The sequence below is a fragment of the Lagopus muta genome, chromosome 5 (genome assembly GCF_023343835.1).
Source record: "Lagopus muta isolate bLagMut1 chromosome 5, bLagMut1 primary, whole genome shotgun sequence".
NCBI classification, from domain to species: Eukaryota; Metazoa; Chordata; class Aves; order Galliformes; family Phasianidae; genus Lagopus; species Lagopus muta.
Genome location: NC_064437.1, coordinates 22,495,079 through 22,512,285, shown reverse-complemented (window position 1 = coordinate 22,512,285; position 17,207 = coordinate 22,495,079). Strand labels below are relative to the sequence as shown.

Here is a 17,207-nt window from a genome sequence, read left to right as displayed (position 1 = left end):
GATGGACGCATTTCACAAGAAAAGGAAGTTGTTTTAAACATCTTGTTTCATCTAGCTGCGTTAAAGTTTTTTAAAGAACAAAACAAAACAATTAGGGAGTCCCAAGTAAAACAAGAAAAGGCAACATTCCAGATGCAGATTAAATACTGTGCCTTGGGACCATCTCCAGCCTTTCAGCCCAACACTGTTCTTCTCTTGACAACAACAGCCAATTATAAAAATTGGCTCCATTCTTATGTCATCAGTAATCATGAAGAGGGGTCATTTGGTCTGTAAGATATGTATGTTGTGAGTAAAAATAAATACCACCTTTATAGCTTCATCTTCTGTTACGGACTGGATTTTGGCCTGAAAGAAACAAAAAGTGGCTTTGTTTCCTTCAGTTACCCAGAAGCCATAGGAGGGCTAGACTCTGCACATGCAGAGCACATGGAAGAACAATAGCAAGACCATGTCCTACAGAAGCAAATTACCATTTGCTCTGTTTAGCTCCAAAGTGAAGACACATCACCCCACATCCCTTTTAAGGATGCACAAGTGGTAGAGCTGAAGAACAGTGGGCCACTGCCAGCAGGAACATCTGGGAGTTATAGAGACTGAATGGCTAATGTTTAGAGTCACTAATGGTTGTTCCTTCTCATAGCATAAACATTGTTCTGTAAACATATTTGTCTCTTTGGCAAGAATTAATTGTCTAGCAATAGCCCTATTTTTCTCATTCCCATCTTCCTTCCTTATTAGTACAATAGTTTTCATATAGAAAAGACAAAGATGAATACAGATTTCCCAGCATTGCAGTCAGTTTGCCCTTATGCTTTGATAAACAATCCTAAGTGTTTTCTCTGTTTCTCCTTGAGGTGATATACCTCTTTTCAGCTTCCAGCTGACATTTCTGACTGGAATATGGCTTGCTGAGCTCAACATTTTTACTTCCTTGCGTGTTGCAAAGTCTTGACATCCATTAGACACAAATCTAAATTACCAGGCACCAAATAAATCTGTCTGATGGAGAAACTGTTCACCTCAAAGAAAAAAAAAAAAAAAAAAAAAAAAAAAAAAAAAGTCATACACGCATTATAACTGAAATAAAGAAGTGTTTTCTGAAGGAGAGAATTGCCCCACTGTTTGTTCCTGCTTTGGCATTCCCTTTCTACATTCATGGTTGCAAAGCCACTAAAATAGCTCATGCAGAATTCCTGGTTAATGAACCACCAGGCTAATAGAAAATCATCCAGACATATGAAAAACCACTAGGAAAGCATAATCCTGAGACTCTTAAAAGAAACATCTCACCTCATCTCTGGTTGTTATGAAGACTTTTTTCACTTTTCTGTTTCTGTCTCTCTTCCCCGTTGTTTTTCTTCTTCCCCAAAAATAACATTCATCGTTAGTTCTGATGCACATGACCACCTATGAAACCCACTAATAACTTTTGGTGCATGTGAAAATATCTCAGCATCCTTTGTGTCACAAGACCCATTTTGTAAACAAATTAAGGAAGAAGCTTACTGCATTCCATTACACAGTTTTTCAGACCACGGGAAAAGATGGTCCTCTGTCATCTGAAAAGAATATGGTCAGGGTTTATGTGCCCCCATGTAGGAGAGCTCCGTGAGCTGGGTGGCCACACATCCAGGAGGCCCTGCAAATCCAGCAGAGGAAGCAACAAAGGGCTCAACTCTATGCCATCCACCTGGCAGACCACCAAGGAGCCTGTCACATTGGAAGAACAGCCAGGAAGGAGCACAAGTGATGACCTCATTGATACTACATATTCCAGCAAAGTGTTTTCATTTGGGAGAATCAGCATTTTCTAACAGAAAAGCAGTCAGCTGGAACCTCTCCAAACAGCTCCAGCACTCAGTTTAGTCATTCATGTTTTTATTCCCATCTTCCAGGTAATTAGCTACTGCTAAGACAACGCGTGACTCTTGTTCTGCAGGTAGCATCTCTTTGTGAAGCATGCACAAGCCACACATCACGAGATCTCTGTCAACATCCAATGTAGACTGTTTGCAACCATCTCCTGTCACTTAAAACACAGCCTCCTAATCCAGCCTTTAGATATGGCTTTGTTTCTTGTAAAAGATTATCACGTTTTTCTCACCTTTTATTTTTAACTGATAAACATTTTACGAGTGACAGAACACTAAATAATTCTGCTTATCTGATTTTTATCTGTACCTCATCTTCTAAACACAATTTGAGCCAGGGTAAAATTAGAAGGAGATGTACTAAGTCCTTGGCACTTCAAATCTCTAGTTTGGCTCAGCTGACAGCCCTAACTGGAAACATTTATACAGCCATGTAAATGTTCATGGTATTATTTAACCAAATAAAGTATAAGGCCTGAGCCTTGCAAAATCTCGTGCGTATACAAGGTCCTTAATCGTAGGCTTTTCAGTGGTAAATGCTTTAAGTCCTAATTGTGTTGCGGTCTGAGCTATAACTAAATCTTATAAAGACACATCAAATGCCACAGAGGCTCAGAGTAATGCCTATGTAGCCCAGCTGTATGTGCCCAAAAGAAGATAGGTAGGGAAAGTTAAGAAATCAAACTGTTTTTTGCCCTGTTCCTCTCACAGTCCTTCAGCATTCACAATTGTAGTTGGCATGTTGGAGGGTCTTTGTCCTTTTCTGCACCTCCGTGTGGACCCAATGCCCATGAAATTACCAAATCCCCTTCTGAACCTTTTTGGTGACTTCCCCATCTCTGCAGTTTTCTGTTGAAGCAAGCTTTAGAAATCTGCTACCTGCTGGCTGAAGACTGGTTTCCAGTCTAATTTTCACTTCACTTCCATCTGATTTTGTGAAGCCTGAACACACCATCTCTCTGCCTTCTTCTCTTCAGGGGATTCAAGAGTCCTAGCCATTCTCTTTTTGCAATGCAAATGTTTTATTCCTTTAATCACTGTAATCTCCCTTCTTTGCACTTTCTCCTCACTCCAGCTCATTAGTAAGTTTATAGATCTATTGTCCATCAATAACAGTATGCCAGCCAACAGGAGTGAACACCAGGTGCCATCTGCCCAGGAAACAAAACAAGAAAGAAGACTTATCTTCCCTATATTCTCTGAATGTGACATTCCCAAAAGAATTACAATTAAGCAGCAAGCAGGAATTGCTTAGTAGTGCTGTGTGTGGATTTTATTTATTTATTTATTTATTTATTCCTAATATCTCAGGTACTTGCAATATTTTTCAAGGGCAACCACTTTTAGTTACTGACAATGTAGGTAGGAAAAAATAAAAGGATAAAGAAAACATGAGGATGGAAATGCTTTGGAATTTCACAAAGTGTGTGCCTAGAAAATGGAGGAGGTCTTGTAAGGCCATGGAAGAAGCTATTATGGTAGATAAGGAACAGTGGAAAAGCAGCTTGATTTATCTAGGAAACCAACCATGTGATGGCTGAGCAGAGGGTGACTGCAGCACAGTAAACAGCACAAATGGATTTCTGTCTCCAGAGAGGCTCTCACCTGAAAATGGTTTCACAGAAAAGAGCGGTCACAGCTCTCTCTCTATAATTATTATAAGCTCCTAAAAGCATAAAATGCTGTTATCATACCAAGAATATTCCAGTCCAAACTGCACTTTGTTGTAACTATAGATAATTTTACCTGCATCTGAGCCTGCTTTCAGAAAATTTGTTAAAAAAATACTGTTGCTATTCCAAAGCAGAAACTGTATCTAGCAGACAGCTAAATGTGTAATAAGTACAGTGATGGCTGGAAAAATACTCAAAGGCTACATGTATCTTCAGAAAGAGACGTCCCTGATGATGTGAACTGTTAATTAATGGCAAGAAAATGGGAGACAAGGGGCAGAGGATCACTGCTACTCCACTAAGATATAAGAGCTTGGTCATGCAAAAGACAATGCAGAATTAAGTATCCGTATGTCTGACTTAAACATCATGCAGTCCTAACTAAACCGATCTAAAAACCTCATCACATGCTCTGCACATGCATTGTCTCCATCTCACACAGGTGTTCTTCTGCAGTGTTCAGACCATACAACTTGATCACTTTTCTTCAGCAGCAACCCAGAATTATGATTCTAGCTATTAAGCAAAAGTTAATCACTGTCCCCTATGAAGGTAAATTGTATACATCCCAAGAAATACGATACATACAAAATAAACAGGACAAGGACTACACCAGGCAACCTAACAGCTTGCAACCTGTTAACAGTGTTAATAGATCTGATTCTTACAGTTCTGCCACATCAATGTGATATAGCACTTTTCCATAAATAAATGATACTGAAACACAAACAGAAATGACACAGTCCACAAAATGGGAGAACTGATGATTAGCACTTGAGTAGTCCAACATGTTCAAATATAAATATAGAGAGAGGTTAAAGCCAGAAGCAATAGTAGAACTTGAACAAAGTCCAACATATTTTTCTGCTGATGGGCCATAGACTGTGATTTAGGGGTTGAGCAGACAAGTTCTGATCTCTGGCCGCGCGAGTCTGTCATCAGATTCTGCAAGGTACAGCAGGATATTGTGGATGCACAGGGAAATAGAGGTCTGCTGTTAGATCTCCATGTTCTGTTTTTTTTTTTTTTTTTCCAGTTTCCAAAATAGTGCTGTGTCCACAAGGAAGAAAAAAATGGGGATTTAGTGAAATAAGCTGGTGGATTTCCCAGTCACTACTGTTATAAAAAAAGGCCTATCAGAAGACAGAGCTGGGGCTAGTAATGCAAATGCACAAAGAAAACAAAGGTAGCTTAGTTGTTATGGGCTCTAACAAAACAACCTTTTTATTTCAGTTCCACATTCCCTAGTTTTAATAAATGCAAATAAAATGATATGAGGCAGACAGGAGATTCAGTAGGAACTTATTCAAAGCAGTAAGGCTGTATGATGGATACAGTACAGCTGTGCAATACTTCCAGAAATGCAGCAGCTACAGCTCAGAAGAAACAGGCTACCAAGATATATTATTCTCTGTTTCTATCTGCTCTCTGAAATAGATAAGATACAATACAGATACATTCTGTGCACACAGTTAAGCCAGCAGACAAAAGCACCTCTCTTTTCCCTGCTCAGGAAAGTGCATTGCAGATGTCCCTCACTGGTTTCTCCAAGCACGCACCACATTATGAACCAAGGAGATGGCATTCATCCTTGTCCCATTTGCTACTCCCCTCACATGCACACACAATCTGACTTTCTCTTTCAGTTCCAAGAGTAGAGATGTCATTTTTTGTGTGTGCATCAAGGTAATACTCTCATTTACACTGCTCACATGGCCCATGCAGCTGAAGTTAATCGTAAGGCACATAATTCCACAAATTCAGTCCAGCAAAGATGGACATCAGCCAGGCAATGAACAGCCAGCACCGATGCTGAGGGTCTTCTCCACTGAGCACCAGCATTGCTCCAACTTTGGAGTAGCTGCAGAAATGTGAGGTTTCAAACTCAAGCATCTTCTGTGATGTTTTGTTGCCTGATCTTCCCTATCACAGTAAACACAGTGCCTTGTATAAACCCAGAGCTGCTTTTGAGTGAGTGATGGAAAGAATGACAAAACAGCAGTTGTTTGAACTGGGTATGTCAGAATTGGCCCTTAAATGAATGATGCTGAAAGTCTTGGCAGCTTCCAATGGCTATGCTTTCTTTTATAACTTTAAGTGCTTGCACATTTGTTAGTAATTAGTAAGTAATCTGCACAATTGCTCTCCTTGCTTGGCTTCTAGACATGCATGATTGTTTTAAACTGAATCCCTTGTTAGAACTAACAGCTACTTTTACTCCTGCAGTGAGTGCACTGCACTCCTCAGAGGCTTGTCCACACATGTGAAATTAATCTCTCATAGCTGCTTACTGTATGCAGATTACAGCATCTCTACTTGTCTGCACTAAATGTGCTGTATGATTTATACAGCAAGAGAATAATAATTCTATAATAATTCCATAATAAACGGAGGACATTGTACTTATTCATTCAGTACCCAAAGGAAATGGATGACAGTTGATACAGTTGGTATTAGTTGTGCATTGGATGTTGGTATAGAACATGGCAGGGAGTGATTTCCTCAGTGTAGTTTTTGTTAATTTCTTCTTGTAATTCACCTGCTGTGTTTGAATATATCCCAAAGAGTTGAGCCATCTTGGCCCCTTACTTCTTTCTAAGTTCCAGTCTTGCCAGGAATGTTGTCTCAGTCTTCAAATAACAGTTTGGGTTGGAGAGCTACCAAAAAGCCAAACTTACTTGAAGCAAAGAGATTAAATAAACAACTTGATTTATAATTAAAAAATAAGAAATCTGCAGCAACTAAGCACCAGTTTTATGTTAACTATACAATAAGCTTACTATTTCAGAACCTGAACTGTAGAACACCACACCTGAGAGGAACACATACCACAGAATGTAGAGAAGAAGCCTATTACTAAGTATGGATTAAGAAGCTGCTACACAATTTCACTTTTAAAAGATTCTGGTAGTGGGAAAGGTCAAAGGATGAGGTGAAATCACAGCTAACACAGCTAAGCCAGGAAGGGGACGCTGATCAGCCAGTTTGCACCAAGAGATCAAAAAAAGCATCCATAGATAGTCATGGGAAACCTTTAGACCCCTTCTGTGCAAGTGGGGGGTCCTAAGCTTAACCTTAATTCAGGTTTCTTGCTCTCATTTGTCAGTGACACTGCATTCAGTCTTTGGGGAGCTCCTACCTGAGCCAAGCACCACCAATGTTAATACAGCTTGTCAAAACACAGTCAAATTACGTGCAGCCTTTTAGGCTTCTGAGCACAACCTATTGAAGTGTGCAGTCCTGTGTTGCTGTTTGCCAACACCATAAACAACACAGAGTTTGTGTGGCTTAGTGCACAGTTACCCGTCACATGTGACTGCTATGGCAGTGATGAACTGAGGAGGTCTAATGCTGGAGCAACAGCAGAGCACTGCTTCACTGATTTCTGGGGAGCTTTACCTGCTTAATTTACCTTTAAATGCAAGAAATGACTTGACACAATTTAAAAGTTTGGATCCTTAATTTCCACACAGGATGACTCACCTGGAGTCAGCTCTGAGCCGCTTTCTTCTGAAGACCTGTCTGAGTGCTGAACAAATAACTGATGAGAAAAGTGTTCCAGGAGAACAATGCACCTGCTTCCAACTACTGCACTTCAGCTGCAGGATTAAAGCACTGTTTTGCAATGCTTAGCATTAAGTGAGTGACTAATGTGCCAAGCTACTCACCTGTGACTCTTTCCCAGGCTGAGGCACTCTGCACTCCCTGTCCAGGCCCAGCCACAGCCTCACCTCTTTGCTATGCTCTCACCTCTTCACTGTGCTCCTGAACCAATCAGGAGGGTTGTTGGAAGCTGGCAAATATCCCTCTATACATCTTCCACTGATTTGTCTCATTGCCTTCTCTATGGGAATAGGTCAGGATGCTACTGGATAAATGTGGCACCACTTATGCTGGGCAGGAATCCTTCCTTCAGGTCCTCACTCAGATGCTCTCCAGTCCAGATGAAATATTTGTTTTCAAAAACTCAAACCTTCCAAATTTTCCTTCATATTCCTCCCTAATCTTCAGCTTGCTCACTGTTGTGCTCCTGACTGCGTTCACCTGTAGTAGAGGAGGAACGGATTGATTTATAAGTCACGGGGACTTTCTAGCTCACTGTCTGACTAATGCCATTTAGGCACTTAAAGAGAGTTTCATTAACTTAAATAATCATCAAAAGGACCGTGCACTGACTGTGTTCCTCACAAATAACATGACAATGTCCACATCCAGATTTAACAAACATATTTGCTTGTTCATCATCTCTCTGCACACACAGTTAACAAATACAGCCTTTGACGGGATGGGGGGGGGTTGGGGGAGAACAAATAGACTGCAATATCAACAAAACACAGAGACACTGTTTTGGATCACCTGGTTAACAGCAAACAAGATTAATCGCATCTCTGCAGCCCAGACGGTGTAACTCAGTGCCTGCAAAAAAAATTTCATTGTTAAAAATACACTGCTTCTTGCTAAGCTGTTTGTTTTCAGTATTGACAGAAGAGGTAAGGGATATGAGAATGTCCTGTCCTTTGCAAGGCAGGCGGTTTCAGCAGGCTCTGCTCAGCTGCTGCTTCCAGAGGGATGAAGCAAATCTCCCACCAGCATGGCAGCACCCAGCTCCTGTCATTGACCATCTCACATTTGAAAGCCAAGATTTCTCAACCTCAGCAGGTGGAGGAGGAATCAGAATCTGCTCCTCAAAGCCTGAATTCAAATTGTTATTCTCTGTGACAGATGTATAAGGCCACATAACAGCAATGCTGCAAGAAGGCATATTGTCCTGGTTTATCCACTTTTTGTTAAATTTCAGCTCTATTTTTAGAAGTTTTATAAACTCCCATGACTGTTTATGTAAAATAAGGTGGCTAACAGCTGAAGATGATGAGTGCTCAGAGAACTCTGTCTGGTTTATGTGTTTCTCAGACGGAGGATTTTGTTGAGTGAAATGAGATTGATGTGTAACAAGATACATTTTATTTTTTTATTTAGCAAAGACCAAACATTTAATTGCTCCAGTCTAAGTGCTGGGCCACAATAGTGCTAAATTTAGGCCCCGAAATGACTTCTTGTGATTTACAGGTTTGCAGCTTCACGACTGGAAAATCATGCAGAGCCTGCGTCAGGGAGCAACAAGCTGACCTCAGCAAGCCTCCAGCAATTCATCGAACGGCAGCTATAAAGCCAGCAGTCACACACGCTGCATACTGCTGGAGCTGTAAGAAGGACTGGAAGGTCAGAATGCAAATAACAGAATGAGAAGCAGACTAATGCTGTGAGTAAACATCTTCTCTTGCACACAGACATATCAGAAAGAGTGGCAGTTGTAATAAATTAATGCCTTATTCCTTCTTTTGAAGGTGACGTTTTGTTAGCTATACTAGCTTTCCTATCCTCCAAGTCTTCTCTATAAAAAGAAGAAACAAGGACTGGCATTTTAGTAAATGCAGACATAGATTTAAATACTATGCAGTGAGAACGACTGCTCTCCAGGGACTTGGAAAAGATCAGCACAGCTATTGCAACACATAACGTAACTAAGATGGAAAAAACCTCATCTTCTACCCTGGATGTTTATTGCATATGTTACAGCTCTCTGTGCATCTCGCTATCGCTGCTGCTAGCAGGAATCGTATAAGCAGAAAAAGAACAGAACATTCTCAAGAAAGCCTCTGCAAAGAGAAGTGTGATCTCCAGGGTGAGAGCTTGTGTCATTAATGCCCGACATCAGATTTCATTTCTTGGCAATAGCTAAATTCTCACTGACTTGAGCAGCAAGTTTGGGCTGCAGGCTCACCCCCCCCACTTTCCATTGGCCTTGCTCTTTTACAGCAAGATTACAGTTACAGGAATAGATTAAGTCCTCAGAAGCACATAAAGGAAAAGATTTGGCACTACACCTGTAGCAGCCCTTAGCTTTGCTGTGCAAACAGACCGAGGCCAATGCACCCCAAGTAGGTGAGGATGAGTTGGGGGCAGCACCACTCACTGAGCATTTTCTGGAAAGCAGCACCATCAGATTCAATGGGAATGTTCAAAATACCATCAGCAATAGGCAGTGTGAGATACAGCATAGATGCAGGCTCTCCCTCACTTTGCCTGTATATGGCATTGCCCGTGGAACCAAGCTCCTGCCATCCCAAAAGCAGACTGGTACAACCTGCCTAGCTCACCTGATGTCAGCAGCACTGATGATATTGTTTGATGTCAGATGCTTTCCTCTTGTTTTTGAAGTCATACACAGAAAACGTCTTCTGTCACATAAATGTTTTAACTACCATCCCAGCAAAGGTCAGGGTCACCACCAGAAAGCACGCAGCACAGCATGATGCAGCAAGAAACTATTTGGGGTAGTTTCTTCAATGGAAAAAAAAAAAAAAAAAAAAAAAAAAAAAAAAAAAAAAAAAACCCAACATGAATAATAGCCTTGCTTTAGAAGTGTAATAAAAATGTAAACTTAAAATAAATATTATTGCAGACAATAAAATTCAATCTAAGTATTTTTTTTTTAAACAAGATGTTATAGCACGTACATTCTATCGGGCCATCTCACCTCACAATTCCATATTCATGGGGTTGAAAAGGATCACAGTGATCATCTAGTTTCAACCCCCTGCTATGTGCAGGGTGACCAGCCACCAGACCAGGCTGCCCAAAGCCACATCCAGCCTGGCCTTGAATGCCTCCAGGGATGTATTCAGTGTTTTTCTGATATTTTAACCCATAATGCTATTTTTTTCCCCCATTGTTTAAAGGCATAACAAAAGTCACCTTAGAACCACTAAGGTTGGAAAGACCTCTCCAAGTCCAACTCCAGCCCATGTTCTCTCGGTGCCATAACTCTCCAATTCTGGAACAGGTCCAGGGATGATGACCTCCCCACCTCCCTGGGCAGCCTTTGCCACTACATCACCGCTCTGTTGTAGAATAAACTTCTCCTAATACCTAACCTGGACCTCCCCTGCAGCAACACGAGGCCATTCCTTCTCATCCTCACACACGCTTCTCCTTGGCAAGCTCCCACCTGGGATGCTCCGGTAAGCAACAGGCAGCACACGCTTTCAAATATTAAATAGAGCTCATTTTCACCTAAGGCAAGACGCACCTAAGGCACAAGGCTGCGGAGGGGATGTTGCACTGCGCTGCAGGCGGTGCTGTGGGAGCCAGGCACAGGCTCATACAAAGAAGCGAGGGTGTCTGTTAGGAGCTCCGCGCCCAAACTGTCGTGACGCGAGCGGCCGGTAGGGGGCAGCACCACGGGGAGCAGCCGAGCTGCGCGGTGCGGCGGGTCGGCAGGGGGAACGGCGGGCGGCAGGAAAACGGCGTGCTCAAATTTATGGTCACTTCGGGTTGTTGTTGGTTTGTTTCTGTTTTTTAAATAAACGGCCCCACCTTTCTCCATTTCTTCTCTGCTCGGAAGCCTGTGGCCTTTACAGACCCAAATCTGCAAAACGGGACGGCGCCTAGGGAGGGGTGTAGGGAACAACCGAAGAGAAAGAGGTTTAAACATAGAGCGGGAAAGCAATTTTTAAAAGAGAAAGAAAGAAAATAGTTATTTAAAAATAAAAGAGAGGAGGGGAAAAAAAGAAAGCAGGGAGAGGAAGAAAAGAGTAAAGCGAAAAGGAGCTCTGGGGGTGGGAAGGGAAAAAAAAAAAGAATAAATCAATGTGGAAGCGCCTCGCCATGCGGGGCGGGGCCGTGCGCGGGGCGGGGCGCGGGCTCTATATGGGGCGCGCGGCAGCCGGGTGGCAGCGGGGCGATGCAGAGCGCCGTGTTCGTTTCGCTGCCGCAGGACGGCGGGCGGATGGAGCGGGGCAGCCGGCGGCGCGCGGAGCTGGAGGAGGCGGACAAGGGCAGGATGATGAAGCGCACCATGTGAGTGGTACCGAACGGAAGGGTTTCTCTCTTCTGCTCGCACCCCGAGGGCGGCTCTCGGTAGCGGGGTGAGGTCCGTGGCTGACGGCTTCGTTGTAAATGAGTGTCTTTGTTCTTCCAGCATTAAGGACTGGAAGAAGAAGCTGAGCTACTTCCTGCAGAATTCTTCCCGCTCTAGCAAAATGAAGTCCAATAAAGCGAGCAAACACCACACCTACTTCAGGTGAGTTGTGGCAGTAGATAACTCAAGTTCTGTACAAAATAAGCAGCAAACCTCAATCAGTGCTCTCACGTTCTCTGCTCTTTCTCTGCCTCACACAGACCTTCCCCTGAGGAAGCCCGGCTGTGGTCAGAAGCCTTCGATGAACTGCTGGCTAACAAATGTAAGTTGGTCTTCAGGCTGTAGTGGTTAAGAACAAAACAGGGGAGAACCTGGTGTTGTTTAGCAATCGCTTCCCTGCGTGTCAGCACTGTACATTTCTCTGTAAAGTAATATTAAAACATTAAAACTCCCCACTATGAAGCATTGCAGCTGTAATCTCTGTAGTTCAACCTTACCTATTCAGCCTGACTTTGCCAGAAGTGCCAAGCACTGTTCTTCGCTGTGCTCTTTATACAAGACAAATCCATTCTTATAATTCAAGAACAATTCTGCAATGCAGAAGTCCACTGATTTATTATTATTATTTTTAATGGGGAGGATTTTTGCTGGGAGAAAAGCACTCAACAGCACTGCAGTAAAGACTAAGAGCTGATATTGCCATTTCCTCTTTGAACTACTGAGTCATCCTTCCCATTGCAAAAGTGTTCCAGGGGTTTGTCGTGCTGTCAGAAGCATTTGCTCCAGCATAAAGGTTAATGAGGACGATCCCATATAGAGATCTTGTGTAGCATATCTGCAGGTATAAGGGTACACAGTGACTAGAGGCAGCTTTCAGTTTTGTGTTTACATAAAATTGGCTGACTTGAAGCCTGCCAAACTGCAATGTAGATTTCTTATTGCCTTGACATTTCAGAAAGGACCATAACTACAGCAAAAATATTTTGTTAGGAACAGATGTGACAAATTGGTAAATTCAAGATGCCTGGAATACTTAATTGATGTGGTTTTGCTTTTCTTTCCCCCCTCTCCTTTCCCTAGATGGTGTTGCTGCTTTCCGAGCTTTTCTGAAGTCTGAGTTCTGTGAAGAGAACATCGAGTTCTGGCTGGCATGTGAGGACTTCAAGAAAACCAAATCCCCTCAGAAGCTGACACTGAAGGCAAAGAAGATCTACAATGACTTCATTGAAAAGGAGGCTCCCAAGGAGGTAAGGAAAGCACAGAAGCATTGCCCTGTTGTGTGTCTTTAGCCCCACTTCATTTCTCTGGACTTGTAAGACACAGATGCCACAAATGCATTGTGCACAACATTTCCCTGACTGCCTTCTTTCCACCGAGGTGGAAAATGGCACAATCTGTGTTTCAGTTTTCATCTTAGCTGGAGGGGAAAAAAATTCAGCCTTGTCAAACACCTGTAACACTTGGGTTTAGCACCAAAATACAGCATACCTGAGTTACTCCAAATTTTCATAATAAATAATTTAAAAGAAACTACATCAATTTAGCCCCGAAGCAAAAGCTCTCCTATCCTCCTCAGAAGTGCTATACTTGTTGGGATTCAGTTCTTGGAAAGTAAGTGTCCTTTCTTTGCATTTCAGATAAACATTGACTTCCAGACCAAGAACATGATAGCACAGAACCTCCAGGAAGCCACACACAGCTGCTTCAGTGCTGCACAGAAAAGAGTTTACAGCCTCATGGAGAACAATTCATACCCACGGTTTCTGGAATCAGAGTTCTATCAGGAGCTGTGCAAGAAGCCTCCCATCACCAGAGCTGCCCAGGGGACATGAATACAGAGCAAGGAGATGCCTCTTAGCTACCAAGGAACCGAGCTGGCTTGGCAGCATCCTGACCTGAAAGACTGAGATGGGTGCACTCAGTTGGTTTGCCACAGCGTAAGGACTGATATTGACTTGGTGCAAAGCTGGTGGCAAAGGACATTGTTGGAAGGCATTTGTGGCTGGCAGCAGTGCACCAGGCTGGTGATGCTCTTTTTGGAGTGCTGCAGTAAAGGTGCCTCTATGCATCAAACTGAGCTGTGCCGTGTGACACACTCCTTGTCACAGCCGTGGTGTTATGCACCAGGTCAGCACAGAGCTGCCCTTCTGCAAGCAGAAGCACAAGACTGTGCAGTTGAGCGGTGCTGGGAACTTGAGTCATGTATAGATTCTGGGTTTTTTTCCTGAACATCAACCAGTACTGCTGTCATCAGTTCCTTGGTGTTTCAACGCCATTTGCTTAAGCTGACACAGGCTGCAAAGAGATGTACTGGGTTTGTGTGTGGCTTGCAGGCACTACTTCCATCCTCACTGCTGTGCAAGGAGGGGACAGCCAGTTCAGCTCCAGAAGGAATGGGCTATGCAGCTGAGCCTGCAGGGCTGGGCATGGCAGCAGGGCTGCATGAGGCTGGGCAGAGGGCAAAACCCAGCCATAGTGAACAGGATCTATACAGTATTATATTTATATATGGATTATGATTGTGTTGAATACTGCAATATGTCAATTCTGTTTGAGACAGCAAGCTTCAGTGAAGTCTTACTGTTTTTAATAAACTATTTTGATACAAAGCTGCTTTTGTTGCTTGTTTTGCATGCAACTGGCACTGATCTCAGTGAGGTACCATGCAGTAACCACTCTTACAAGCGCCATCTCCACAGGGCTATATTAAGCTATTAGTTCTTAATCTACAAGGCAAGTTAGTGCTTCTACCATAATAAAAACCTTCAGAGCTTGAAAGCTTTGATGGTTTTCATAGGGAGGTAGACTATCTCTACAACATGCAAAGTGCGTGTATGGCTGGACATTTCAGATCAGCCAGAAAGTGTAGCATTGCTGCTGAAGCTCACAGCCATGAAATATAGGCACCTACAGTGCAGCAGCACATCTGCTCCTGTTCAAGACCTCTGCTTCAAATAGGGCTTCATTTCCAGGCTGCAAACCATGCAAATAGAGCACTTTACTGCCTGCTGAGCAAGCAAATCATAGCAGGAGTCTGGTCATCCACATTGCAAGGCTGGTTGATTTTTCTGTTCGTCAGTGTCCAAAACCAGCACCTCCAGCAGTCCCACAGACAGAATCCTGGCTTGCTACTTCCATGATTTCTCTGAACTCAAGGTCTGCTCACATCCTGGCTCCAGCTACTTCTCCCATCCTCCTCATATCACAGCTTTACCTGCTTGGTTCACATATAGCAGTCACTTCTCCAGGGATCCACTTCTCCAAGCATCAAGAAAAGCCTCACTATAGCATTTTACATTTCAGCTGTATATCAAGAGCAGCTATTCTATGCATATGTATACAAACTGCAGGATTTGCAGCAGTATACACATTCTACTGTCTCTAGACAGAAAGAAGCATAGTCCCAGAAACAGGGCCCTGTGAGATCTGGCTCTCCTACAGTCAAACTTGCTGGTCACTTTGGTTATACTCACATAGAGCAAGCACAGTTAAAAAAAGACTCAGCCTGATAATTTGCTGTAACAAAGTTTTTTCCCTTCAAACCAGGACCAAAAAAAAAAAAAAAAAAAAAAAAAAAAAAAAAATTGGGCTGATAATTGCTTCTGTAATCTAACAAAACAATTTGAAAAGCATAAAAATAGTCAGAACTGTACCTATTAATGACTCAGAACCAGGGCAGGAAAAATTCCATGAAACTTCATGGGCTTCAGTGAAGCTGCATTGAGCTGTGCCAATCTGGGACGTGCTAATTAACCACTGCTGGTGTCTGGTTTCAGGGAGAGAAACACGCTTCAGCAGGTGCCAGGACTGCTTATAGTGCTGCATGTAGTCCAGAGGGGAAAATTAGGTGGGGCTGTTAGGCAGAGTATCAGTGCCTGCGGGCTGTAGTTGTATATTTGTAATAATTGGGTTGTTTACATGGATCTTAAGAAAGCCTGTGCTGGCAGCTCCTCAGCTCTCACAGTGCATGCCATCAGTACCAACAAGCCAAGCCATGTCCCTGGAGGGGTCTTTCTGCAGCCTAAGTACCCTGACTGATTTAAAAGTGCTGCTTCCTGTCCTCTGACTGCAGTTAAATTTGGTACCCTGCTCTTAGTATCCAGTAGCAACAAGTAACAAACTGCTCCCTCCTTCCCAGCTAGCAGCCTGCTCACCAGCAGTGGCGAAGAGGTCTGGGAATGGCAAGGGGAGGGCTGGGGTCTTGCAGGACCACGTGAAGTTGGCTAGAACATGAGCCTTTTTTTAGCTTCCATCAGGATTTAAAGTCACTCCAGGCCTTAACCATGTTGACAGCCACCCAGGCAGAAAAATAAAGAGAAGGAAACCCTGTGGGTAATGGCCTTCCAGGAACCTGGTAAATGAGAACAGGCTGTGAGCAAGCAGCCCATAAACAAAGCCAGTTGTTTTAGAGAAAAAACTTTCTGCAAAAAGCTGAGGAAGGAGAGAAATGAGCAGCTCCCCAAGGGCAGAGGCAGCAGGACACCCCAGTCTTGCTATTACAACCCCCAGCTGCACACTAAGGCAAAAAGACATTACTAGCTCATGCACTAACACAGCTGATGTTGGGCTATGGAGAACCAGGCTTGCTGAAAAACACCAGCAAAAAGAGAATAAAGGCAACTTAACTATCCATGCATCACTACATCTCACAGAATCCAGTGCTTTTCTTAAAGAAAAGCTTTCATACCAGAAAATTTCTCAGCCTTATGATTACGCATAAGTTTGAAACTGCAGTCTGAATCTCTGCTTCCACAGTAAATCCCCAAACCAGAACATGATGCAGACAATTAGGCTTAAAAAACAAACAAAAAAAAAAAACTTCAGTATATTTTTAAAGAAGAATAACATAAATCTCATGATCTTGGGAAGGTAAGACATCAGTTTCAAATGCCTGGATACAGCAACAGCTTGTTGTAAAGGGTTTGTTCTGACAGGACAATCTGGTGGAGAGCTCTTCATGCTATCAGGAAACCAACATGTAAAGTAACCTCTCAAAACATGAAACCAAAGCAACTGACCCTTGGCAAGTGCACTCTGACCCAAATGCTGGAGAAGACCTTTGGAGAACAGCAAGAGCTAAACAGCTGTGCTGACTCACCACTGCAGTCCAATGGGAATGTAATGCCATCCCATAAACAATTTGAAACACAGTGCTTTTGCTCCTTGTATTTATGTATTTGGGTCAGAAAATGTATTAGGACTAAAAATAAAAATGCACTCCTACTTGAAATTCCAAGATTCTATTTGAAGGAGGCTGATGATAGTTTTACACACCTTAATAGGCACACAAACATGGAAGAGTTTGTTGGATGAGGCTTCCTAATTTGGCCACTCATGCAGAGCTTTTAGGAATGGTTTTAGGATTTTCATAGATTATTATTATTATTATTATTATTTTTTTCTCAAGTTTGACTCCATGCAATTCAAGGGGGGAAACAATACCTTCTCCTTCACCAGTACAGCAATAGCTGGTGACTCTAATAGTTTGTGTGTGTCAGGACAAACTGCTAGAGAGGGGCAAGAGATAAGAACGAAACTAGCAACAAAGCCACAATATTAACCCAAGATCCATCCCACAAACAAGGCAGAAACAGATCTACCTGTAAAGTAGGTCCACGAGCTATCCAAGAAAGAGGGAGAGATACAAGGCTGCACCTATAGCAAAGTAGGAAACGCAAGGCTGAGCTTAAATGGGGCCCCAGCCCATAGGCAGCAGGTGTGGGGGGTCCCAGGTGGGGC

At 42.9% G+C, this 17,207-nt stretch overlaps 1 protein-coding gene and 1 long non-coding RNA gene across 2 annotated transcripts; one reads left to right on the top strand and one right to left on the bottom strand.

Moving 5' to 3' along the window:
* Positions 1-3,770: 3,770 nt before the first annotated feature.
* LOC125694137 (uncharacterized) lies at positions 3,771-11,277 on the bottom strand. Its single transcript, XR_007377417.1, has 4 exons — positions 10,638-11,277; positions 9,706-9,889; positions 7,904-7,963; positions 3,771-7,591 (listed from the first exon to the last, which is right to left on the bottom strand). It is a non-coding gene; the product is annotated as an uncharacterized LOC125694137 (long non-coding RNA).
* Positions 11,274-15,005, top strand: RGS2 (regulator of G protein signaling 2). Its single transcript, XM_048946888.1, has 5 exons — positions 11,274-11,407; positions 11,529-11,630; positions 11,729-11,790; positions 12,549-12,715; positions 13,106-15,005. Exons 1-5 carry the CDS (start codon positions 11,292-11,294, stop codon positions 13,298-13,300), a joined length of 642 nt encoding a protein of 213 aa, XP_048802845.1. The 5' UTR covers positions 11,274-11,291; the 3' UTR covers positions 13,301-15,005.
* The last annotated feature ends 2,202 nt before the right edge of the window (positions 15,006-17,207 follow it).

Bases quoted from the DNA above. Each gene is read 5' to 3' on its own strand.
- RGS2 (XM_048946888.1), top strand. From the start codon at position 11,292: ATGCAGAGCGCCGTGTTCGTTTCGCTGCCGCAGGACGGCGGGCGGATG. The intron at 11,791-12,548 runs GTAAGTTGGTCT...TCCTTTCCCTAG, and splicing joins TGAACTGCTGGCTAACAAAT to ATGGTGTTGCTGCTTTCCGA. The intron at 12,716-13,105 runs GTAAGGAAAGCA...TTTGCATTTCAG, and splicing joins AAAAGGAGGCTCCCAAGGAG to ATAAACATTGACTTCCAGAC.